This window comes from Pelmatolapia mariae, linkage group LG4 (genome assembly GCF_036321145.2).
Source record: "Pelmatolapia mariae isolate MD_Pm_ZW linkage group LG4, Pm_UMD_F_2, whole genome shotgun sequence".
In the NCBI taxonomy this organism is placed as follows: domain Eukaryota; kingdom Metazoa; phylum Chordata; class Actinopteri; order Cichliformes; family Cichlidae; genus Pelmatolapia; species Pelmatolapia mariae.
The window spans coordinates 35,225,222-35,250,840 of record NC_086230.1 but is presented as its reverse complement, the minus strand read 5'-3'; the positions used below and the strand labels follow the sequence as shown (position 1 = coordinate 35,250,840).

At 45.1% G+C, this 25,619-nt stretch overlaps 3 protein-coding genes across 4 annotated transcripts; all 3 read left to right on the top strand.

The window, feature by feature from the left end:
* Positions 1-388: 388 nt before the first annotated feature.
* LOC134625649 (keratin, type I cytoskeletal 13-like) lies at positions 389-4,012 on the top strand. Its single transcript, XM_063470905.1, has 8 exons — positions 389-505; positions 581-1,198; positions 1,615-1,697; positions 2,553-2,709; positions 2,800-2,961; positions 3,245-3,370; positions 3,453-3,676; positions 3,811-4,012. Exons 2-8 carry the CDS (start codon positions 740-742, stop codon positions 3,959-3,961), a joined length of 1,362 nt encoding a protein of 453 aa, XP_063326975.1. The 5' UTR covers positions 389-505; positions 581-739; the 3' UTR covers positions 3,962-4,012.
* A 7,017-nt stretch (positions 4,013-11,029) lies between these two features.
* On the top strand, positions 11,030-13,832 carry LOC134625674 (keratin, type I cytoskeletal 13-like). Its single transcript, XM_063470931.1, has 7 exons — positions 11,030-11,119; positions 11,213-11,620; positions 12,026-12,108; positions 12,730-12,886; positions 12,977-13,138; positions 13,418-13,543; positions 13,626-13,832. Exons 1-7 carry the CDS (start codon positions 11,030-11,032, stop codon positions 13,830-13,832), a joined length of 1,233 nt encoding a protein of 410 aa, XP_063327001.1.
* A 6,098-nt stretch (positions 13,833-19,930) lies between these two features.
* Positions 19,931-23,943, top strand: cyt1l (type I cytokeratin, enveloping layer, like). Of its 2 annotated transcripts, none has more exons than XM_063470904.1 (8): positions 19,931-20,006; positions 20,237-20,634; positions 21,203-21,285; positions 21,661-21,817; positions 22,032-22,193; positions 23,139-23,264; positions 23,347-23,567; positions 23,798-23,943. In XM_063470904.1, exons 2-8 carry the CDS (start codon positions 20,257-20,259, stop codon positions 23,898-23,900), a joined length of 1,230 nt encoding a protein of 409 aa, XP_063326974.1. In that variant the 5' UTR covers positions 19,931-20,006; positions 20,237-20,256; the 3' UTR covers positions 23,901-23,943. The 2 variants fall into 2 exon arrangements, with proteins under 2 accessions (XP_063326974.1, XP_063326973.1); XM_063470903.1 differs by having other exon boundaries at positions 19,941-20,054.
* The last annotated feature ends 1,676 nt before the right edge of the window (positions 23,944-25,619 follow it).

Sequence of the window (25,619 nt, the reverse complement as noted above, 5' to 3'; positions counted from 1 at the left end):
GGACACTTTAACACTCAAAATATGAGTAAAGTGAGGAACACTTTTACTCATTTTAAACCTAAGATTGAAATTTCACTTTAAAGTATGACAGTGAAATATCCCTGATGACTCGAATGGACGTGTTTTATGGCTCTGGACAGGCATGGATGAAAAATGCATGTAAAACTGCAGGGCTGGGATTCATCTTCTCTCCGGGCCAGAATCGATGGGTTAATGCTTATGCAGGATAATCTCTTGAGCTCTGCGGCTTTTCAGAAGTGTTTGGTTGAACTTTGGACCTCGAGTTTCAGCCGCTCCTCAGTTTACTGAAGATTAAACTGCTAAACGAGCATGAAAGCAACTCAACACATCAGGAGGGTCACTGCTGTGCAGCTGAGACATGATTTGTTTTGATCGGAGGCTCTAACTAAATATCATCTGTGTCTGAACTGGTTTCCTCGAACCTGTCAGCCCCTCTGATGTGAAATGAAACTTGGCGTGATGTCTGTTATTCACTGTGTTGACTGTAAGTGGATTCCACATTCTTAGGCACACCCTAAACCATTAAGCTTTCTGCTGTTCGTGACTGAAACAATCACAGGTGTCTCCTCCCAGGCTCGGCGCCAGCTCACCATCATCCCTCCTCCTCCTCACTCGCTCATCTGAGAGTATAAAAAATCCTGCGCTGTCTGAGCACTCCACTTTCTCCTCTTCAGCTGAAGCAGAAAGACAGCATCCTTCATCCTCATCATCACACGAGATGACGTCCTTCAGGTCTACTAGTGGGGGAATGTACCGGGGCAGCAGCAGGTCCCTTTCCGGCGCCATCGGAGGATCCAGAATATCTACTGCTTCATCCGCCATGTCTCTGTTTGGTGCAGGTGGAGGTGGAGGTGGATCTGCCTACAGCTTCGGCTTCATTGGTGGAGCAGGTGGTGGTGGAGCAGGTGGCGGTGGAGCAGGTGGCGGTGGAGCAGGTGGCGGTGGTTTCGCGTTTGGAGGTGGTGCTGGTGACAGCGTTGGGCTCTCTGCCAATGAGAAAGCCACCATGCAGAACCTGAACGACCGTCTGGCCTCCTACCTGGACAAGGTGCGCAAGCTGGAGGCGGCCAATGCCGAGCTGGAGAAGAAGATCAGAGAGTTCCTGGAGAAGAAGACCTCCCCCTCCGCCAAAGACTACAGCCAGTACTACAAAACCATCGCAGAGCTGCACGGAAAGGTAGGCTCACCTTTGTTTAGTCACATGACCGAGGTGCACGCACAGCATCGCTCAGCCTTGCATCAGCTTCAGCTTCAGCTCCACCGTCTGTTTCCTGAAACAGAAAAAAGCAGTGCAGTCAGAGAGTAAAGCACCAAAAAGCATTTAAAAACACAAAGGAGGATGTGAAGGTAAATAAGTCAGAACAGAAGGAAACTGAGAAAGACGAAGGTGTGACATCACAGCCTCACAGTTTTATCACTTTTCACAGAAACTAAGAAAATCTGTTTGTGCAGTGTGAAGATAAAAGAAATGAGCAGATTAAAAACCTCAATGGAGAAATGTATCATTTATATTTAAGATGAACTCAGTAATCTGTAAGTTTGTCTTCACCTGTAAAATATGATATTCTTAAACTGCCCTGTTTTCACCTTCAGATCCAGGATGCTACCAAAATCAACGGAGGCATCTACCTCTCCATCGACAACGCCAAGCTGGCCGCTGAAGACTTCAGGCTCAAGTGAGTGAACGAGTTTGTTAATGAAGCCAACAGTTCATTTATCTGTTGTGACATGCTGAATGTGAATTAACAAAATATTTCAGGCTTTATTTTTCCAGTCAAATATGAATAAGGGGGACTCGTGTTTAGGGGAAGCACACATTAAACTTAAGACCTCAGTCTGAGTTTTAAAACATTTTGATAAGCAACAGGAAAATAAAGAAAAAATGTAACGGTAACTCCATAGCTGTGTGCAGCTAGCTTTTTCATTTATGACTTTATCACGCCTGCAAACCACAGCATGACATCATAATTAAATAACACTCTTTCAGATCCTGTGTGTGTGACACTCTCTCCTAAACCACACCCACTTTTCACTCACTGTCACTCTTATTTCCTTAAGGTAGCTCTTGCTGTATATTAGCACTATTCAGGCTTTGCAGTCACATGACCACTAACCATGTGATGTTAACTTGTCTAATGCTGACAAATGAAAAAAGCCTAACCAGCACTGAAATGTGCATTCCCCTGTCGCTGGGCGAGAGAGAACCACCGCCGTGGTTGCTAGTCCAGCGCTAAAGTCAAGTTTACATGGAGGAGAGCAGCTCGTCTGCAAACACTCCTAACTTCTCGCAGACCGGCAGTAAAACAGGAAGCAACAAACACTGGCCTTCAAAATAAAAGCAACACCTTCCTGCTGAAACCAAAACATTTCAAACAGCAGCATTGACTTTAAATGTTCTTCAGTTTCAGTTTCACTGCTGCTCAGAGAGTCGTTGGTGACTATTTGCAGTCGACGGCTTAGATGCAACCAAATGAAGTTTTTCTGTTTCTGCTTGTTTGGGAAAATTCTGAATGCTTCGTGCTCTTCTGCAGGTACGAGAACGAGCTGGCCATGCGTCAGTCCGTGGAGGCCGACATCGCCGGGCTCAGGAGACTCCTGGATGAGCTGACTCTGACCAGGACCGATCTGGAGATGCAGATCGAGGGCCTGAAGGAGGAGCTGGTCTTCCTCAAGAAGAACCACGAGGAGGTGAGTGAGCTCTCGCTCTGTGTTTGGGGATAAATAATATCCCAGCTATTAATAGATGTCCATTAATGTGTCTCCTGGTTGTATTTGTAGGAGCTGCTGGCCATGCGGACTCAGATGAGCGGTCAGGTAAACGTGGAAGTGGACGCTGCTCCTCAGGAGGACCTCAACAAGGTCATGGAGGAGATCAGAGAGCACTACGAGGGTCTCGCTGCCAAGCAACGCAAAGAACTGGACGCCTGGTTCCAGGCGAAGGTGAGGCTGGATTTTTAACTCAGGAGATAAATGATCCCAGAAGATGAGCCTCTGACTTCTTCTCTAGCATCACCAGGATGTTTCTGGGTTTTCCATTCAGTTTTATTCATACAGAAGAAATCACAACCACAGCTGTTGTAAAGACTCCACAGTAATACTAATGGCTTGTTTTGTAGACACGAAGCATGATGGGTGCATCATACCTGCTGCCTGGATGGACGAGGGGTGAATGAATTAATATTGATCTAAATAAACATCATGACATTGTTTTTGGTCCTTTCAGTCAGAAGCGCTGAACAAAGAAGTCGTCGCCAGCACAGAAACCGTCCAGACGTCCAAATCAGAGCTCACAGACCTCAAACGGTTGCTGCAGAGCCTGGAGATCGAGCTGCAGTCACAGCTCAGCATGGTCAGTATCACATCACAGCACACAAAGGTTTTCATAGCTTTCCAGAAAACGCACTGAGCCTCCTCCTCTGTGCCTCCTGCAGAAAGCCGGGTTGGAGGGCACGCTGGCTGAGACTCAGAGCCGGTACGCCCTGCAGCTGTCCGGTTACCAGAACCAGGTACTGATGCTGGAGGAGCAGCTGTCGCAGCTGAGGGCAGACCTGGAGCGGCAGTCCCACGAGTACCAGATGCTGCTGGACATCAAGACCAGGCTGGAGATGGAGATCGCCGAGTACAGGAGGCTGCTCGAAGGAGAGGGCACCAGCAGGTCAGAGTCTTTACCTGTAAAAACGTTTAGGACAGACAAATATGAAAAATTCTTTAGTGACAGCAAACAAATGTTTCTGAAATATTTATATTCAGTGATTAAATCCAGACTGTCCTGTTTGTCTCCTCCTGCAGCAAAACCACCACCTCCAAAACCTCCTCCTCCACCTCCTCCACCACCTCCTCTGGGCCCACCAGCGTCACCACCAAAAAACAAATCGTCATCGTGGAGGAGGTCGTGGACGGGAAGGTGGTGAGCTCCCACAAAGAAGAGGTCACCCTGTGAGTTCCAGCAGAGGGCGCTCTCACAGAAATAAACATGCAAATAAAAGTCTGCTGAGGAGCTTCAGAATAAAAATGTGTTTTGTGTCTTTTGTTTGGGCTGAAATTCAAATTAAGTTCAGTTAAATTAACCAGGTCAAGGAAGTGAACAAATATACTGTGATAGCTGTTGAGTTACAGTAATTTCAGGTTCCTCATTTTCAGAAGCTGTCATGTAATTGGACGATTCACTCAAAAGCTGGTTAAAGGTGTGAAGTTGGTGACGGTGTTTCTGTGAAGCTGCAAGATGCAGTCAAAGGACAAATGTCTATCAGAGATAGAGCAGGAAGATTGCACTCATGCATTTATTACTTCCACTGCTGGACTACTGTAATTCATTATTATCAGGAAGTCCTAAAAACTCCCTGAAAAGCCTTCAGTTAATCCAAAATGCTGCAGCAAGAGTCCTGACAGGGACTAGAAAGAGAGAGCAGATTTCTCCTGTATTGGCTTCCCTTCATTGGCTTCCTGTTAAATCCAGAATTCAAAATCCTGCTCCTCACATACAAGGTCTTAAATAATCAGGCCCCATCTTATCTTAATGACCTAGTAGAATACAGCAGAGTGCGTTTATTTGTCGTCTTATATGAGAATAGGGAATGTCTGTAATAACCGGTCAATATGAAACAGTGTTTGTGACATATAGCAACAAGACGTCAGCAAACAGGGACAGTTTATGGGTAAGTTGTGTAGTATTCAGTGATGAGTTTCTTCCATCCATGAAACCAGTCTGGTCAGCTGGCTTGGTGTAAACGTGTGGCTGGGACCTGAAATAGGCCCACAGCTGCTGAATTCAACAGGGAAAAATTAGCCTCAGATAGTTTTGGGGGCAATCTACCTCTAATGAAAGACTTGTTATTGTTATGTGTGTGCTGTGTGGCAGGCAGGATGTAGGACCCAAACGCAGGACTCAAAGACAGAATAAAGGCGACAGCTTAATTGTTTGAAAATACACACTAACACTAGCTACATGAACACCGAAAAGGAAGCTAAACACGAAAATGAACTAAGAATCTTGCACTTAACTACGAATGATTAAAATTGATATAACACGATGTTGCTAGAGAACATGGCGCTTACGCAGGAACAGACAGCAAATGCACAGGACATGACCACAAACAGGGGAAGACCGAGGACTTAAATACACCGGCAGGAAAGGATGCGAAACAGGTGCAAACACAGCTGGGACTAATCAGACAAAGACAAAGGGGAAGCAAAACTGAACACACTCACATAGGACGGCAGACTGTAAAAGAAAAACATGACGTATGCACAGAGACAAGGACTTCACACTGAGACATAGCTCACCTGATACACAGGGAGGACACAGTGAACAGAAACCGTCAGGAGAACTAAAACCATGAAAAACAATAATCGAGGAACACTGGGCCACAGAGCCGGTGCCGTGACCGTTATAAACATTAACCCGATGCAGCAGGATGATGCTGGAATATGCTTTGTAAAATTCTTGGTTTGGAGATTTCCTGTTTTGTAGACGCCCAACGGCTTCCTGAACCACCACCAATGTCATTTATTTATAGTGTCATTTATCTGAAAAAATTGTTAATTTCCACCAAGAAAAGTTCTTTAATCCGGGGTCAGTCGGTAAAAATTTGAACGCCTCTGCTGAGTGTGATCAGGGTTGTGGTCAGAGGATTTCATAACCATGAAAATGGGAGCATGATCTGAGATCACAATGCTGGGATTCTTCCTGGAATTGACTCCATTTAATAGCCTATCGTCATCAAGACAGAAGTCGATTCTTAAGTATGCAGTGTTGGGAAGTAACAGAGTACATGTACCGCCGTTACATATTTAGAATACAAAATATGAGTAACTGTATTCCGTTACAGTTACCGTTTAAAAAGGTGGTATTCAGAATACAGTTACTTTGTTGAAATAAATGGATTACATGGCGGTACTTTCCTGTTTCATATTGTCGCGGGTCAGGACTGTTTGGGTTTGTTTGACAGCTATGTTGTTGTTCCAGGCGGCAGCGTTACGGTTGCCATGGTTACAGGGTGACGCTCTCTCTCTGCGACTGTGTGTTTCCTGGGTGAGAGAGCGCCTTTTTGTTGTTGTTGTTGTGCTAAGCTAACAGGCAGAATGCTACAGGCATAGCTCTAAAGAATGTAGCCTCATGGGCAGTGTAGTCCGTGCCAGTGTTGCCAACTTAGCGACTTTGTCGCTATATTTAGCGAGTTTTCAGACCCCCTTAGCAACTTTTTTTCTAAAAAGCGACTAGCGACAAATCTGGCGACTTTTTCTGGTGTTATTGGAGACTTATTTATGTCAACTTTTTGACGTGAAAGCAAGTATCGCTCTTCTCAACAAGCAGCGGTGCTGCCGTGGGCACCTCGCCCGTGCCAAAGCGCTCACGGACGGAGGATAGTCCTCCCCCAGCTGCTATCAGGGCAGGAGACGTTCACACAGTTCTTATTTTACTGTTATGTTGTTTTTTGGATCACAAGGTTTAAAACTACTTTTAAACACACACACACACACACACACACACACACACACACACACACACACACACACACACAAAGTAACTCCACCAGAGTGCCTATTTCGGGTCACTTTTGCGGGTCCAAGCCCGGGTAAAGGAGCAGGGTTGGAATTGTGACATTAAAAAAAAAGCTAAATGAAATTTCATTTGTAGTTCTAAATAAATTCTAAATGCATTTAGGACTTTTTTTACTCACTTTATGTCTTATCTACGATGTTATTTTTCTCTCCTACAAGTAGGTTACAATTACATTAGACTGACTAATTATGCAAATTAGGCGAAGACGTCATTTTGCGACTTCTAGCGACTTTTAGGACAGCCAATAGTGATTTTCCTTACTGAGGAGTTGGCAACACTGGTCCGTGCTGCAGGGAGAATGGACTGCCATACCCGTCTGTGAGCGCGAGGAGGGAGAAAGAGGAGAGTGGAAAACTACGAGCTGTCACCGAGCAGAAACGAGAGCTGGAAGCATGTAAATATAATAATAACCACTGCAGCCAAGAAGAGTGCCGGAAGAGTAACGGAATACATTACAAAATACATTTTGGGGCATGTATTCTGTAATCTGTAGTGGAATACATTTTAAAAGTAACCTTCCCAACACTGTAAGTATGTACAGTGAACATAGGAGGAAAACACTTTGGCAGATGGATTAAAGGATCTCCAAGGGTCACTTAGGCCAAGCTGATCTGTAAAACACTTTAATGTAGTGGCAGAGTTGGATAAAGGTTTTAGAGGAAGATCTGTCTGAATCAGGATCCTGGATAAAATGAAAATCCATCCATCCATCTTCCACTTATCCAGGGCCAGGTCGCCGGGGCAGCATCCTAAGCAGAGAAGCCCAGACCTCCCTCTCCCCAGCCACCTCCTCCAGCTTATCCGGGGTAACACCAAGGCGTTCCCAGGCCAGCCGAGAGATATAATCTCTCCAGCGTGTCCTGAGTCTGCCTCAGGGCCTCCTCCTGGTGGGACATGCCCGGAAAACCTCACCCAGGAGGAGCCCGGGAGGCATCCTTATCAGATGCCCAAACCACCTCAACTGGCTCCTGAAAATCACCTCCTATAATCGGCTAGTGTTTGTCTATAAAGAGCGGAGAGAGGAAAACAGATGAGAAACAAATTTATTGTCACCCCAGACCGAGGCATAAACACTCACCAGAATAACTGTTCCAGGACGTCTGGGCAGTCGTCCTCGTAGATTCAGACTGGTGTGTCGTGGTGTTTCAGGTCACTCCTCTGTTTTCAGGCCTCCCGGGTTCTGAACTCTTCAGTGCGGTGTCAATGAAAACCTGATCACGGGCCTGGGCCAACGAGGGTGCGCTGAGCATGATCCAGCTCTGGCAGTCTGCAGCACTTGGTCCACAAATATCTCCATCAGAACTTTAGAGAAGAAAGTTGAGGGTTAAAGTCCCTCGATGGACTCTGGCAGGCCAATAATCCTGATGTTGTTCCAGCAGCTACATCCGTCTAAGTCAGTATTCTTGGCCTCAAGCTTCAGATATGGTGGCGTATGATGCTTTGAGGGCCTGGATGTGCTCTTCCGTCAAGTCTCCAGACTCGCAATTCACACACCCACGTCAGTGACTGTAGTTTGTCCTGTGTCTAGTTTAGCTTTGAGAGAGGCAAACACTGATTTAATGTCATTGCACAAGGTCACTGATATGGACTGTTGGTTCTACTACAGTAAGTTAGCCAAAGATGACATGCTTGTCTGGTGAGGAAGGCAAGGAAGGCGAGTCATCTCTTTTGGCATCTTTTTCTTTTGCCTGGCAGGAGGCCATGAAGCTTTTCAAAGAAATACTGTTCATTTGGATCAGAACCTGATTAAGTTTGGGATGGATAAAGCTATGGTTTTCAGGTCAGCGCGGGAGAACACGATATATGTGTCTGCTCGGGGCCGTGCAGAGATGTCTGAATGGTGCTCAAAGCTAAAAGGGGCACACACCAGGCTGAGTAACAACAACCACAATCATCAACCATCTAATATCTCATCATACTGTATCACTGTCATCAGGTGCGGTCAATGCAAAGCAAACGTAGCCTATGTTTTACCTGATGGGTACAATGCTGCTGCTGCTGCTGATAGTGCTGCAGGGCAGGGCTGTGCTGATCTGAGACTGTAGACATGAAAGAGTCCACAGGAGAGATGGGAGCTGATTAAACAGGTGTTATGAGATAATAAAATACAAAGATCGGTGACAGCGCTTGGAACCATAAAGCAACAGATTAAAGAAACTCTGGGAAATAAACTGAAACTGGAAAATGGCAGAAAAGGGCAAAAGAAAGAGGTGGTCATGGTAGGGTAACACAAACATCTGTACACACACACATGCAGTGACATACTGTATATACTGAGGCCACAAGTTTGCATCATGGTGCTGATCCAGAATCCTTCCCTTCTTTTTTATTCCCAGTAAATTTAATGTATAAATATAAAATAATGTATTTATGATGATTCAGTTTGTTTCACTATCCACTCTGTGCAGGCAGAGAGCTTATTAAATGTTGAAACTGTAGAGATACAGCATTTACTGCCGTAAAATCATCATTTAAATAAAGTTTTTTCTTCATAATATCATAATTACAATAATGGATAATTATGTGGATTTGCATATTAGATAGTTTTTAGACAAATAGAAGCTTTCCAGACAACGGTGCACAGAGCTACAGACCCAGTTAGCTAGCAGCTAATGAAAGGTATTGTTTGTCATGCTGTTGCACACACAGCACGCTCTTTTGTTTCAGTTTGTCAGTTGTTACAAGACAACTGAGCAACATGTACATAATAACACTGCTGTGTGCTGTAGTCTACAGTGTATGCTGTACTCCTACTTACTGGTTTTTGTGGCACCAGTCTGCGGCTCCCAATTAATTTGTGTGTTTCTCCTACAACTCCGCACCGCTCAGGCGGAAAAAAATGTGCGTGCTCTTTGCGAGCTCTTCCCGGCTCGTAACCAACGTGCTCTGCTGTCGAGGGCGAGCATTGGTTAATGGTCATCATGTGACTGATGCGAGCCAGATCCTTTTATTTAGCAAAATTATGATTAATAATTAAATGTTTTTGTTGAGGGGCACAGGCAGGACTCCACACGCACACATTAAAAAAAAGAAAAAGAAAAGGGCACCTGGGGCACCCGAGAGGAAGGGGGCAGGTGCTCAAGCCCCCTCCGCCCCCCCTCTCTGCACGTGCCTGGGCCTTCTCCATTGTTCTCTCCAACAGAAGTCCGCTCAGGTCTAAGATATTTTAATATCAAGTGATTCTACATCACCCTGCTTTGGAGATAAATAATATCACCAGAATTTCTTGCACAATATTTATACTCAGCATGTTTCTGACGACTGCAACAAATTCTCAAGACCCAAGTGTGGAGGAGACACAACAGGCCAACAATTCCCAAAACTGAAACCTTTATTGAACACAGTGAGCTGAGGGAGGCCCTACCCTGACAAACAAGACTCTTCTGGTGGACTTATTATTATCTAAGTGTATAATAAAGATAAAATTCAGAGGGTGCAAACCGTGTGTGCACTGCTTGACTTTTTCTTATTTTTACGTTTTTACATTGTCACATCAACACACCTGTGTTTATTAATACCTGTTTAATATAAATAATATAACTATATTACAGTCCAATTACATGCTGTAATGTTCCTTACTCTGAAAAAGGAAGTCAGGTGATTGTGCTGATTACATGGAAACGTTTGCCTGCAGTGTTGAAGCTGATCCCCAGTAGACCGGTTTTACTGCCACATGAAAAGCATCTGAGGAAGTCCCTCAAATATGAGCCAGCATACTGCATGTGTGTGGATTATTATTAAGCTGAGTTTTAACCCGGCTGTCAGACACCATCAAAGGAAAGCTGCTCATAAACAAACAAATCATATAAACCCTGAAAATACTTAATCTTCATAAAGATTTGAGCCTCCTGCATGATTTATTTCTGATCAAACGACTTTAAAACATTTACTGTGAAAGGTTGTTTCAGTGGAATCGGTCTGATCAGTGTTAAGTTTTATGTATGATGTGTCTATTAAACATGACACCTCTCCTTATTGTACTAATAAAAGGCGTGGGTCATTATTATCTGGCTTATGATCAATAGTCTGTCAACGACCCTCCAAAGGAACAAAAACCTGGGACTGTCCATCCTTTGCTCTTAGAACTGAAGAAGCTTCTCGGATGAAGCGTCTTCACAAACTTTAAGAACTCCAGCATGTTCTTTGCAAGCTCCTCAGCACCAAATCACAACAACAGTCGCCTCAAGGCGATTTATACTGTAAGGTAGACCCTACAATAATAACATGTCTTCATGATTTGGGCCTGTTGGAGGTGGGGAGCTTGGTCTCTTAGAAGATCAGCTGGTAACTCGTACAAAGCTTTGTGTGTTTGTCTTTGTGTTGTGACTTCAACATTTTGAACACTCGGCCTGTTTACTGCAGCAAACAAAGGCAGAATGAAAATGCAAGCAAAAAGTTAAAACACTGACTCATCTCAGAGACATTCTCAGGTATCCACACACAGGAATGACAGGAGTTAAACTTCCTGCTCTGACTGCCCCCGTGTTTGTCATCTTCCTGGAGGTGGAGGTGGGGACCAGCTCCAACCAGCCTATGGTATATTCACTATTTGTTTCAATTCAGAACAGGAAACACCTTCATGTGCTGTACCAGTGTGTTTGTTGTTGGGCTTTAAAGTCCCATCATTAGTGCTATCAGGACCCAGCTCTCCTTCATCTCAACATCTCAGACAGGAAGATGATGTCCTTTCCCAGGCCTGCTGCTGATGGAGTCCGTCGGTTCAGCAGCTGGTCCATGCCTGGAGCCACTCGAAGCCCTCGATTCAGAATGACTACTGCTTCCCCCAACATGTTTGATGGAGGTGGTGGCACTGCCTTCGACTTCATTGGTGGTGCTGGTGACAGCGTTGGGCTCTCTGCCAATGAGAAAGCCACCATACAGCACCTGAACAACTATGTGGACTCCTACCTGGACAAGGTGCGCACGCTGGATGCGGCCAATGTTGAGCTGGAGAAGAAGATCAGAGAGAAGAAGACCTCCTCCTCCGCCAAAGACTACAGCCAGTACTTCGACACCATCATAGAGCTGCCGAGACAGGTAGGCTAAACTTTGTTTAGTCACATGACTGAGGTGCACGCACAGCATCGCTCAGCCTTGCATCAGCTTCACCTTCAGGGTCTGTTTGCTGAAGCAGAAAAACTTCCAGCTGAGCATTAATCAGAAATTAATCTGAGCAGTCGGAGAATAAATCTTTAAAATCTGTAACAAGTCACATCAGAAAAACATGGAGGAGGAAGTAAAGGTTGATACAAATCAGAACGACATGAGAAGTTAAATAAAGTGTGACAATTACATTTATATTTCTCACAGAAACTTAGAAAACACAGGTGCAATGACTAATTTACATTTATAATAGCAATAATTTAATGATGACATCATCACATGAAGCTAAACTTGGTGCCCTGTAAGTTTGTGTTACTTTAAAAACTGCCCTGTTTTCAGATCCAGGATGCTACCAAAATCAATGCAGGCATCTACCTCTCCATCGACAACGCCAAGCTGGCCGCTGAAGACTACAGGCTCATGTGAGTGAACGAGTTTGTTAATGACGCCAACAGTTCATTTATCTGTTGTGACACGGTGAGTATGAATGAAAAACATATTTCAGGGTTTGTTTTTCCATCAATTGTTTTTCCATTGAAATCATCAGTAGTTATCTGAGGTTGTCTATTAAGAGTCATGTAGGTGAGCACGAGCTACGCTAATGTTAGCATGTGGTGGTGTGTGCACTGCTGTAATGGTGACAGTTAGAAAAACAGTTAGCTCCCCCAGTCTGACCAGTGGGTGTCTGTGGTCTCAGTATTTGTGCACGAGTTGTTGTGAACACCAGCTGGACCACCAGCAGCATCGCTAACATGGCTCTGTGCCCCTCTGCTCTGTTTCTCTGTGTGAACAACAAGAGCAAACTTTATGTTTTGGACTCAAATTCAAGTCCAGGCTTCCCTTTGACGAGGTGCATCAGCTCTGCATGACAGAGAAATGTTAGAGCAGAAAATCACACCTAATAAATAAATGCTTCCTTGTGTTGATAATTTATTTTTTCAACATCTACCTTCTATGAGTATGGTGATTTTTCACCGTGTGCTTCTCTGTTTCAGTCCGTTTCACTATGTGGAAAATTCTGAATGCTTCGTATTCTTCTGCAGGTACGAGAACGAGCTGGCCATGCGTCAGTCCGTGGAGGCCGACATCGCCGGGCTCAGGAGACTCCTGGATGAGCTGACTCTGACCAGGTACGATCTGGAGATGCAGATCGAGGGCCTGAAGGAGGAGCTGGTCTTCTTCAAGAAGAACCACGAGGAGGTGAGTGAGCTCTCGCTCTGTGTTTGGGGATAAATAATATCCCAGCTATTAATAGATGTCCATTAATGTGTCTCCTGGTTGTATTTGTAGGAGCTGCTGGCCATGCGGACTCAGATGAGCGGTCAGGTAAACGTGGAAGTGGACGCTGCTCCTCAGGAGGACCTCAACAAGGTCATGGAGGAGATCAGAGAGCACTACGAGGGTCTCGCTGCCAAGCAACGCAAAGAACTGGACGCCTGGTTCCAGGCGAAGGTGAGGCTGGATTTTTAACTCAGGAGATAAATGATCCCAGAAGATGAGCCTCTGACTTCTTCTCTAGCATCACCAGGATGTTTCTGGGTTTTCCATTCAGTTTTATTCATACAGAAGAAATCACAACCACAGCTGTTGTAAAGACTCCACAATAATACTAATGGCTTGTTTTGTAGACACGAAGCATGATGGGTGCATCATATCTGGTGCCTGGATGGATGAGGGATGAATTAATATTGATCTAAATAAACATCACGACATTGTTTTTGGTCCTTTCAGTCAGAAGCGCTGAACAAAGAAGTCGTCGCCAGCACAGAAACCATCCAGACGTCCAAATCAGAGCTCACAGACCTCAAACGGTTGCTGCAGAGCCTGGAGATCGAGCTGCAGTCACAGCTCAGCATGGTCAGTATCACATCACAGCACACAAAGGTTTTCATAGCTTTCCAGAAAACGCACTGAGCCTCCTCCTCTGTGCCTCCTGCAGAAAGCCGGGTTGGAGGGCACGCTGGCTGAGACTCAGAGCCGGTACGCCCTGCAGCTGTCCGGTTACCAGAACCAGGTACTGATGCTGGAGGAGCAGCTGTCGCAGCTGAGGGCAGACCTGGAGCGGCAGTCCCACGAGTACCAGATGCTGCTGGACATCAAGACCAGGCTGGAGATGGAGATCGCCGAGTACAGGAGGCTGCTCTAAAAATAGTTTTTCTGTTGAACACATCAAGTGCACAACTGTAATGTGTTACATTAATAAACAGGAAATAATGTGCTTTACTACTTGTTCTGCTTTTCTGTGAAGTGGGTTTGAAATATCGTGGATAACAAAAATATTTATATTTTAGTTTAATTTAGTTAAATCGAAGCTTGCACATACATACTCCCCCACTCCCTGAGCCTGGTTCTGTCGGAGGTTTCTTCCTGTTAAAAAGGAGTTTTTCTTTCCCACTGTCACCAAAGTGCTTGCTCATAGTGGATCATCTGATTGTTGGGGTTCCTCTGTGTTATTCTATGTGTTTACCTTACAGAGTAACTTCAGGCGACTGTGAATTGGTGCAAAATAAATAAAATTTAATTTAATTTGTTTAAACATAGGTCTGAGAGTTTTTAAACTATCCTGATATGAATGGGAGCTGGGTCTCTGCTTCTACTTCCTCTCCTTATTCTTTTCAGATGCTCCCCCACTGGTTCGTCCCTGCTTTCTTTTTTTTATTTGCACAGACTTTGTGCAATTCAGGATTTGTGACCAAATTTCCAATATAGACTTTATTTAAATTTAAATTATGTGGAACACCATCTGATTGGGACTATATAAATGAAACTGAATTGGATCGATCTAGCAAGGACGAATATTTTAAACCTTGTTTTCTGGGTGAACCTCGCGCCCTTCAGTGGCTCTGTTTCCTCATCACATCTCTGGCAGCTGTTTCAGCTTCATGAGGATGGGCCGAATCATTTATTAACATATTCTAGGGTGACCATGTTTTGATTTCCAAAACAGATGACACTTGGCTCAGTCATGAAGAACTTTAATAACTGTTTGCTTAAAGAAGATTTTAATATATCTAAACGAGGCCTTCTCTGTGCAGTTAATGAATGGTGAAATAAAAAATGTCATATAGGCTTTTACAAGACAACAAGGGCAAAAAAATTACTTAAAAACCTGTGGAATTAAATAATGGTACAGAAATAAGGCCTCATCTGTATAAGAAAAATTACCAGTACTGGGACGGTGCGAGGGAAATTTATTTTGCAGTTCGTCTGAAAAGCTGCAGTTGCGCTTTGGCACCTTTTAAACATCCACAGGCGCGCTGCTGCCCGCTGTCTGTCCCGTCTGTGAGCGCAGAACAACCACTCACAAAGCAGCAGCTCGGGGATGACGTCACACATATGGGTCCTCTGTAGGCCTATAAGAAAAACTGGACATTTTCATCAATCTCGAAAATCCCCCCAGACACCTCGGACAGAACGTGAAAAGTGGACACGTGCGGGGGAAAGAGGACGGTTGGTCACGCTAACAGATTCACTCATTTCATGTGTCCTGGCAGTTGTTCTGTCACTCTCTCAACTCTCACCGTGCACGGTGGCATCACATCAAACCTGTGCAAAAATACATGAAACAATCATTACACGCAAACACACTGTTATCAGCAAGTCAGCAAGTACCCCTTATCACCCAAAGGGACACTAAATATCTGAGCATCTAAGGACCTGTTGGCTGAAAACCTGTGCCAGAGTTCTGACAGGCCGATGATTTTAGAGCACACTGATGCAGTGTGCTGCAGTCTGTTCCTGTATGAAGGCTGAGGGAGTGGAACCAGCAGGTGATGGAGGAGGTCATGATGCTTTCCAGGAAGGCGTAGTAAAAAGTCATCATGATGGGTGTGCTGACTCCAAAGGAGTTGAGTTTCCTAAGGAGGTATAGCTGTTGGTGGCACCTCCTGAGAATCTCCTCTGTGTTGCAGAGAATTTCAGGAGGTTGTCAAAGATGGTTCCCAGGTGTTTGTGCTCCTCAACTACCTCCACTGGCTTCCCGTGGATGGTGGTGGTGACTGAAGCAGCCAGATCCCTCTGCCTACTGGAGAAGGTCACCACCATCTCTTTGGTTTTGCTCACGTTCAGTTCAAGTTTGGAGCTGTCACACCACTCTACAAACTCCTGCAGAGCGGGCCCGTGGTGCTGTGAGGGGCCTGACGGCAGTGACAGGAGAACTGTGTCGTCAGCATATTTCACCAGGTGACAGTTGGGCTGTGTGGATCTGCAGTCATCGGTGTAGAGGATGAAGAGCAGGGGGGAGAGCACACAGCCCTGGGGGGAGCCAGTGGAGGTGGAACGGAGAGAAGAAAGAGAGTTGTTGACCCAAACTTTCTGAGTCCTGTTGGTCAAAAAGTCCAATATCCACAGGATCAGCTGATCATCAGGTGAAATCGGGTGGAAAGTTTAGTGGCCAGGATGTGAGGCTGCAGAGTGTTGAACGCTGATGAGAAATCAGCAAACAGAAGTCTGGCGGAGGAGTCAGGGAGCTCCAGATGTTTGTGGATGGAGTCCAAGATGAAGATTTTTGCATCATCGACACCTCTGCGTGCACGGTAAGCAAAGTGACTCCAACATCTAACTGGACTGAAACTTGACAGTTATTCGTACATTCTGATTGGTTGCTGTCGTTTAAGTTCACATGTGCTTAAAAGAACTTTGTTGTCCAGGGGCAACACTGTGCTGTAGGGGTTGTCTTTAAAATACAACATCACAATTATTTAATGCATCACTTATTCCAACTTACATTAATATATTATTAATATAAATTAGAGCTACTTTTTGAAAATCTGATTTCATGTAGACCCCGAGATCCTTATACTCTTCGACTTGGGGCAGGGACTCATCCCTGACCTGGAGTGGGCACTCCACCCTTTTCCAGCTGAGTTTAAGTATCTCAGGATCTTGTTCACAAGTGACGGGAGATCGACAGACGGGTTGGTGCAGCGGCTACAGTGATGCGGACGCTGTACCGGTCTGTCGTGGTGAAGACAGAGCTGAATGTAAAGTCAAGTCAAAGTCAAAAAAACTTTATTTATTCCCAAGGGGTAATTAAGATAGATGATACCTTGCTGACCGCACATACAATACACAAACATCACATTGGGGAGACAGGTCAGGCTAGGTAGCACTGGCCCGTCGACCACACGAGCAGCGACCGGTAAAGTGAAGCTCTCAATTTACTGGTCGATCTACGTCCCTATATGCTTGGTGATATGTCGGGACTAAAGGCATCCAGTGTGCTGACGCCCAGGAAACATTTTCCTGCAGACGGGTTTTACTGCAAGGTGACGAGCAGCTGACTCAGTGAGGAAGCAGCTCCGATATGACAGTGTGTTACACAACGACTTATTTATAACTGAGATTTTATCCAACAGTCAGAAACCACTGATGGAATCAACATCAGATTATAGGTGTGTACAGAGTATAGTGTGTGTGTGTGTGTGTGTGTGTCTGTGTGTGTCTGTGTGTGTGTGTCTGTGTGTGTGTGTGTGTGTGTGTGTGTCTGTGTGTGTGTGTGTGTGTGTGTGTGTGTGTGTCTGTGTGTGTGTGTGTGTGTGTGTGTGTGTGTGTGTCTGTGTGTGTGTGTGTGTGTGTGTGTGTGTGTGTGTGTGTGTGTGTGTCTGTGTGTGTGTGTGTGTGTGTGTGTCTGTGTGTGTGTGTGTGTGTGTGTCTGTGTGTGTGTGTGTGTGTGTGTGTGTGTGTGTGTTAAGAATTAACCTTTAAATAAAATTGCTGACTGACGAGAATTTTTTCATTTCACGTGTTGATGTTTTATAACCGAACTGAAGTGAACATCAGAGAGGAATCCAGGTTATTTCTCTGCCACCACCCAATCACAGCACGCACGCACGCACGCACACACCACCACCACCACCAACAACAACAACAACAAAAACTTCTATCTGATTTAGTTTATGCACAAGAAATACTCGCTGTTGTCCGTAGCGCTCCACTAAGTGTAGAATAAGTATCCGGATGCTCCATCCTTCATGTGTGGATGTGTGCTGGTGCTCTTCAAGGTTGGCAACCAAAGATCCTCCTCAGTTGAACCTCACAGATGTTGAAAGTGAATTAAAGTTAAAACATTTTTAATGTTCATTTTAGAATAACTGAATCTAGTTGTGATGGCTGCAGCTACAGTCACACAGTGGTAATAGCTACCAAACATCAGTGTTACAACAGAGGTTTAACCAACACTACACTTACAGTGTTCTATCTTTAACCTGAACTCTTCCACGGCAGCATTTTTAATTTATCTTTGATATTTGGGCTGATTGGGACCTGATGAATGTTAAAACAAAGAATTACCAGATTTATTTATTTTTATCTGACTTTTGTTTTTAAGAAAAATGAGATCCACATATGAGGATATTCATTTAAAATTTCAATAGAACAGTTGCAGTATAATGTCCTCGCAAGTGGATATCAGGCCCTTGTAGAGCAAAATTTAGTATTTTGGTCTAGACAACCAAAATAACCAAAATTTAATGTCCATGTTGACATCACATTTTGGTTATTATTGGACATCACAGGTCCTAAGAGGTTAAATGTAGGAGTGAATTTACAAGGTAATAAAGAATTGGTTTTGCTTTAGAATTAATTTACATACACAATCACATAATACTGTACTCTAAAATAAGTGCACAAATTTTAGTTTACACTGTTATGCATGTACACACGTTCACACACTGGTGATGGCAAGCTACATTGTAGCCACAGCCACCCTGGGGCGCACTGACAGAGGCGAGGCTGCCGGACACTGGCGCCACCAGTAGGCAAACATGGGGTTAGTATCTTGCCCAAGGATATTTGGCATGCAGCCAGGAGGCAGCCTGGGATCGAACCACCGATCTTCTGATGAGTGGCTGACCTGCTCTGCCACCTGAGCTACAGCCGCCAGGTTGATGAGCAAAAAGGTGAAGAAGGGGCGGAGCAAGCCTATGTGGAGCTCTGCACCACTACTCTGGCTCAAGGGGGGAAATGGAATTTGTTATGTTAGTTTAAACCCTAACCCTCAGCCCCGACAGGTTAACCCTTTAACAACCTAGCCTGTGTGTTGACTAAGAACCAAAAGGCTGAATACAAACGTCTGCGAAGGTTATCAGTCATCCAGGTCATCGTAGTCTTTTTCATTTTTTTACCTTTTTCCTACAAATGCAACACCCAGTCTCATACTGTCTGTATAACTTAAAACGATGAAATGAAGCATTTTTAAGTAGAAACAACTTTATTCATCACAGGCTAGCTGGTGTTATCTGTTAAAAGACTTTTAATGAGTTGGTAAAGCTCTAGATTAAACCAATAAATTGCATTATCAACCCTTTGATTTTCAAACTGTTAGAATTCACTTTTTACTTACCATGTTTGATTTCATAGTAGAGGAGAAGTTCAGTGATGTTTGATCAGGTCACAGTCTGGTTGAAAAATGCAGTTTGTGAAGAAAGATGTGGCTTCTTCTCAGGCTCATCTTCAACCCTAACAGTTGGGTACATTTTGACCCAGTATTTGATCAAAGCTGCCCGACCTATGACCCAACAGAATTAGTCAAGCTGTGGAGTGAATTGAAGAACCCGGCACATCACCAACCCGACACAATAACCCAACGAACGAACCTGCAGCTTTTACCAGCAGTTGAAAATAACGCAGCATTTTTTAGAGTGTGGTTTGTCACCTCGGGAACATAATCATTCATAAACAACACTCTGTCATCTTCAGGCAACAAGTCACTTGTTTGGTTCTTTCACAGGCTCTTGTTTTTTGTTTTTTATTTAATGACACAAGAAGGTCACCGTTGAGTAAAATGAAGAGTACAGGAAGGTTTGACCTTTGACCTTGAGGTGAATCAAACCCTTCAGGGACCATATTTGCACTACAGGGCACTCTAGGCTAATATAAGCCTTATAAAACATTTAAACTGAAACAACTACATTAAGAAGTGTGAGCATGTACAGACGTATACTTCACTGTTTGAAGTCAGATTTTGATTTCATTTATTTACTCAAACAGCAGTTCCTGATCCGTAGCGTGACAAACACACCAATCACAGCCTCGTCACACGAATATCTTACAGGAGATATTCGTGTTTCCGTGTTTTTCCGTGTTGTCCTGATGTTGGCGTGGAGCACTGTCCCTCCGTGTTTGCTGACAGCAGGTGGAGGCAGAATGCAGGGAACAAAGTGTTTCATTGTTTGGTTGCACAATAAGCAGGAGGAGGAGCAGCTGCAGGCCTGCAGGGCACAAAAACAACACAACGCACAGAAACAACAGACAGGCTGCGACACGATGGCAGGAATCCGTTGGACGTGGGAGAGAGGGCGCTTCAGTTTGAAACGATGAGGTAAATCAGATCTGAAGAGGGGGGGACACCCACTCACCTCAGACTCAGGTATGGACGTAGATTTCGAAAGGCACATAAGAAATTCCTTTCAGCCTGCCCCGAGGCATGGTGGGGGTGGGGGTATGGGTGGAGTGCTGCGCTGGGGCGGGGGTGTATCTGAATCCCTCCCTCACTTGCATAAAAGCAGCTTGAGCTGGTCTCCGGTTCATTCTCTCCTCATCTCTGTCCAGAGCAGAAAAAAGTCTCCAGCATGTCCAGTCTGTCCTACCGTGTCTCAGGATCTCGCCCCGGCTCCATGAGGGCCGGCAGCGTGTGCGGCGGCGCCGGGGGATACGGCGTCCGCATCTCCAGCACAAGCGCTCCCAGGAACTTCTCCTCCTCCGCTGCCGCAGGTCTCGGGTCTGGTGGCTTCGACCTCGCCGACGCCGTTGATATCTCAGACAACAAGAAGATGGCCATGCAGAACCTGAACGACCGCCTGGCCTCCTACCTGGAGAAGGTGCGCAAGCTAGAGGCGGCCAATGCTGACCTGGAGCTGAAGATCAAGGAGTTCCTTGAGAAGAAGACCAAAGTAGAGGGGAACGACTACTCTGCCTACTACGCCACCATAAGTGAGCTGCAGGCCAAGGTGAGAGCAGCTTCTTTCTCATCTGTAAACATGGTGAAAATACCAAAGCGTATCATGACGAGGATCTGAAGAGGGCGTGCGGCGGCTTGTCCTGCCGGAGCTCGGCTGCTGCTTGATGGTTTTTGTATTTCGTGTCAAACATGTCACACTTTTATACGTGGGGACGTTTTTGGCTGCTGACTCGGCTCGAGGTTGTTCTCAGTGAAATGTCTTGGTGAGATGTCACTAAGCTGAGACACAAAAGAGAGAATAGAGCTGTGAGGTCATGTGAAACACGGGAGGTGCATGAAACCGACCCCCCTCTCCGACGCGCCCTGCAGCAGGATCTGTGACTTCCTGCAGGTGCGGCCACACCCGAGACACCCGAGGTCACCTCTCTGGTTTTACATGAAACCACGAGGGGGAATTTGTTTGCACTTTGCATATTCTTATTGTTTGTTAATCATTTCTGCAGCAGGTGGTGAACTGGCAGTGAGGCCGGGGCAGGGAGCCACGCCTGTCACATGATATCCTCATCCCAACAACACTCCACGGTTAAAGCCTGAATATTTCCTCCTTCTGTTTTCAGATCCTCCACGCCACCAGCACAAATGGATCCCTTTACCTGACGATTGATAACGCCAAGCTGGCTGCTGAAGACTTCAAAATGAAGTGAGTCCCTGAACACTTTCAATTTTCTGGTTTTTAGTTTAAATAGCATATCACACAGAAATACATCGCAGGGTTAGCTGCACATCGAATACACCGCTTCCAGTATTTAAGCTGCATCCACCACTAAGCAAAGAAACTGTAAAGGATGGATTCTGAAATCCATTTTTTAATGAAAAGATCAGCCACAGAGTTCTGATGTTTGGGACTGAGCATCTCCAGAAATATCTGCAAGTAATCCTAAAAATCTCTCATGTGACCAAAAAAAAAAACCCACCCACCATCCACACCAGGCTTCCCACTGAGATGTAAAGTAGGTCAAGCTCCCACAGCTCCATGGTTTGGATGACTCGAACGATGCTCCTCGTTGCTGTACAGGTACGAGAACGAGCTGAGCATGCGTCAGAGTGTGGAGGCTGACATCGCTGGGCTGAGGAAGGTCCTCGACGAGCTGACGATGACGAGGTCCGACCTGGAGATGCAGATCGAGTCTCTGAAGGAGGAACTCATCCACCTCAAGAAGAACCATGAGGAGGTGGGAGTAAAACCAGAGACTAACTATGAAGAAAATAATAATTAAATAGATGAAATAACTATGATTACACATTTATAAACTATTAGACTTAGAGCAGGTTGATGTTTTTAGCGAGAAGACTGAAATTCAAGACCCAAAGTAAAACTTATTGCATGAATTATTAGTTATTAAAGCTCCATCTCTGCATTACGGGCGATACTTTCTTCTTCTGCAGGACTTGCTCGCGCTGCGCTCCCAGATGAGCGGTCAGGTGAACGTGGAGGTGGATGCTGCTCCTCAGGAGGATCTGACTGCAGTTATGGCCCAAATCAGAGATCACTACGAGAACGTTGCTACCAAGAACCGCAGAGAACTGGAGGCCTGGTTCCAGACCAAGGTGAGACTTAACCGTAAAACAGGCATGAATTCGACAAACACAGCTGAAAAAGAAGCTGTCTTCATGACAGCAAAGGCTAAAAATGAGCTTTTTTTTCAGTACAATTTAAAGTTTATTACCACAGTCTAGTGGCAACAGGAGGAACTGCACTCAACCGCTGATTTTGTAAAAATTTAAACATCTATTAGTAAAAATTTTACTCTTAAACATTGAATTTGCCCCTACGTACTCGTAGAGTAAGTGTTCTGGCATAAGGCAACATCATTATCATATTAAATCAATTTAGCATAGTGTCATCTGCATAGGTGCTGATTTTAGTCTTGCAACCATTTCAAATGTGTGTGTGTGTGTCTGTGTGTGTCTGTGTGTGTGTGTGTGTGTGTGTCTGTGTGTGCGTGTGTCTGTGTGTGCGTGTGTGTGTGTCTGTGTGTGCGTGTGTGCGTGTGTGTGTGCGTGTGTGCGCGTGTGTGTGCGTGTGTGTGCGTGTGTGCGCGTGTGTGTGCGTGTGTGTGTGTGTGTGTGTCTGTGTGTGTGTGTGTGTGTGTGTGTCTGTGTGTGTGTGCGCGTGTGTGCGTGTGTCTGTGTGTGTGCGCGCGTGTGTGCCTGTGTCTGTGTGTGTGCGCGCGTGTGTCTGTGTGTGTGTGTGTGTGTGTGTGTGTGTGTGTTTGTGTGTGTGTGTGTGTGTGCGCGCGTGTGTGCCTGTGTCTGTGTGTGTGCGCGCGTGTGTGCCTGTGTCTGTGTGTGTGCGCGCGTGTGTCTGTGTGTGTGTGTGTGTGTGTGTGTGTGTGTGTTTGTGTGTGTGTGTGTGTGTGTCTGTGTCTGTGTCTGTGTGTGTGTGTCTGTGTGTGTGTGTGTGTCTGTGTGTGTGTCTGTGTGTGTGTGTGTGTGTCTGTGTGTGTCTGTGTGTGTGTGTGTGTGTGCGTGTGTGTGTGTGCGTGTTTTCAGTCTGATGAGCTGAATAAGACGGTCGCTGAGAGCACAGAGGTTCTTCAGTCGTCTCGCTCTGAGATCACAGAGCTCAAACGCACCCTGCAAAGTCTGGAGATCGAGCTCCAAGCACAGCTCAGTATGGTGAGTTTTAACCTTTTACTGCTGACTTTTCCTCAGTGTTCGATTCTGCAAATCTTCTGAGACTCTTTCTTCTCATCTCCAGAAAAAGTCTCTGGAGAACACTCTAGCCGAAACCCAGAGCAGGTACGCCAGCATGCTGGCAGGTTACCAGCAGCAGGTGACGTCTCTCGAAGAACAGTTGATGCAGCTGAGGGCCGACCTGGAGCGTCAGCGACAAGATTACCAGATGCTGCTTGACATCAAAACCAGGCTGGAGATGGAGATCGCGGAGTACAGAAGGCTGCTGGATGGAGAACTGGACAGGTGAGCTGGCACACATCCATCATCAGGAACCAGCTACTGTCACGCTTTTCCCCACTAATTTGGTTTCAAACACTTTGCTACTGATCTCTGATTAAAAATACTAATATGAAAGTTAGCAGATGCACCTCTGCACTGATCTCAATAAACTGTTATGTTGAATCACAGCACAGATGGCTTTTGCTTAAAGGATGATACGTTAACTGGATTTGTGTCTCTGCGTTTCCCCACAGCTCGTCTTCCTCCAAAAAGACCACCACTCGCAAAGTGGTGATTGTCACCAGAGAGACCACTGAGGACGGAGAGGTGACCACCGAAACTCAGGAGATGAAATGAGACGACAAACATCCGTCAACACGTTCCTAAACGTTCTCAGAAGTGCACAAATAAAACTCTCCTGATGAACTGATTAATGTGTGTGTTTCAGTTCTTTTTCCTTCTGAACAGCAATATTACATTTTTTAAATGTCTCAATACATTTAAATGAATGAACATCAACATTCAGAGCTGAAAACCAAAAGCTGCAGTTCCTCTAACGTCCAGCAGAGGCTCCAGCATTGAATCTGTCCCCATAAATGCAGCAAAAATTACGTACATTACAGATTACGCACATTTGCAGACAAATTATAGATACTTACCCTTCATCATAACTGCAAAGTGAGGAGGTTTTAAAATTCACTTAATGCTTGCCTGTCTGAGAGAGCGAAGCAGGCTACTCCATCTCAAAGAGCAGCACTTCATGTGTCACATTTTATTTGTCACGTATGCAATCATACATAGTACGACATGCAGTGAAGTGCTTGTTGCTGTGCAATGCCGACCATAAAAAACTCAACATAGACATAAAAGTAAACATAAAACTAAATTAGCAAGAAACATAATATACAAATTAAAATGTACAAATTTACAGTAAAATTTAAGGTAAAAAAAACCCCCAAAAACATAAATACAACGTGCAGATAAACAAATTTATGAAATTATAAAGTGCAAATAAACAGTTGCTGATGTATAGTAATGAGAGAGAGTCCAGCAGAAGCTCCTCATTCTCTCTGTTCTGGTCTTAAGGGAGTTGAAGTGCTTCCCAGACCTCACCAGTGAGAAGAGTCCATTGTTGGGATGGGAGAGGTCCATCATGAGCTTCCTGGCTTTGGTCTTGTACCACTTAGTGTAGACAGACAGCAGGTCAGGAAGGTCAGAGCGAACAGCTGAGAAACAAAGTCACTGAGGTCCGTCAGTCTGAAAGGCTTACAGAGACATTTCTAAGGCTTTCCATTGGACAGCTGCAAAAACCACTGCCAACAAATATCGTCTGGGGAAATATTCAGTGGACTGATGAGACAGAAGCTGAATTATGTGGAAGGTTCGAGTCCCGCTACATCAGCATCAGACTAACGGCGTTTCATAACGGGACCATCAGAGCAGCAGGCGGACGCGGTGGTGCGATGGTCTGCTTCAGGATGACTCGCTGCAACTGATGGAACGTGAATTCTACTTTGAGTTTCCGTGTTTCACTCCAGCTGTGAATTGAATTGTGGGATGCAGATCCTGACCCGGAGCGGCTCTCGTGTGATCTGATTGGTTGATTTGACATTTATCTGAGTGTCTGAGCCTCTTGCAGCATCAGCAGACAGTCTGAGTGTGTGTGCTGGGGGAGGTTTGTAGCAGCTGTCCTCAGCTTTACGACAGTCACGCATGCAGGACTGTCATAAAGTCTGCCGAGCTCGTTTGCTCAGGTGTGTTTTCTTACCTGCATGTTGACGTGATGAGTGCAGAGTAAAGGTCTTTGTTCAGCAGCTCAGTGAGTCACTGATGTGTAACAGGAGGCAGTCACTGCTCTGCGATGCACTTCAACATTAACAGAACTGATCAGACTTCTTTCAGTGTGACTAACAGACCAGCACAGGACCGATAACACCGATAAGATCCACCAAACACATTCAGACATGTTTGTTCAGAGCTGCAGCATTTACAGGAATACAAAAATGAAGGTTTAGAGTATTTTTTATCAGATCTTTATGTGTCTGTACTCATTACACATGAAGTGAAACCTTTAAA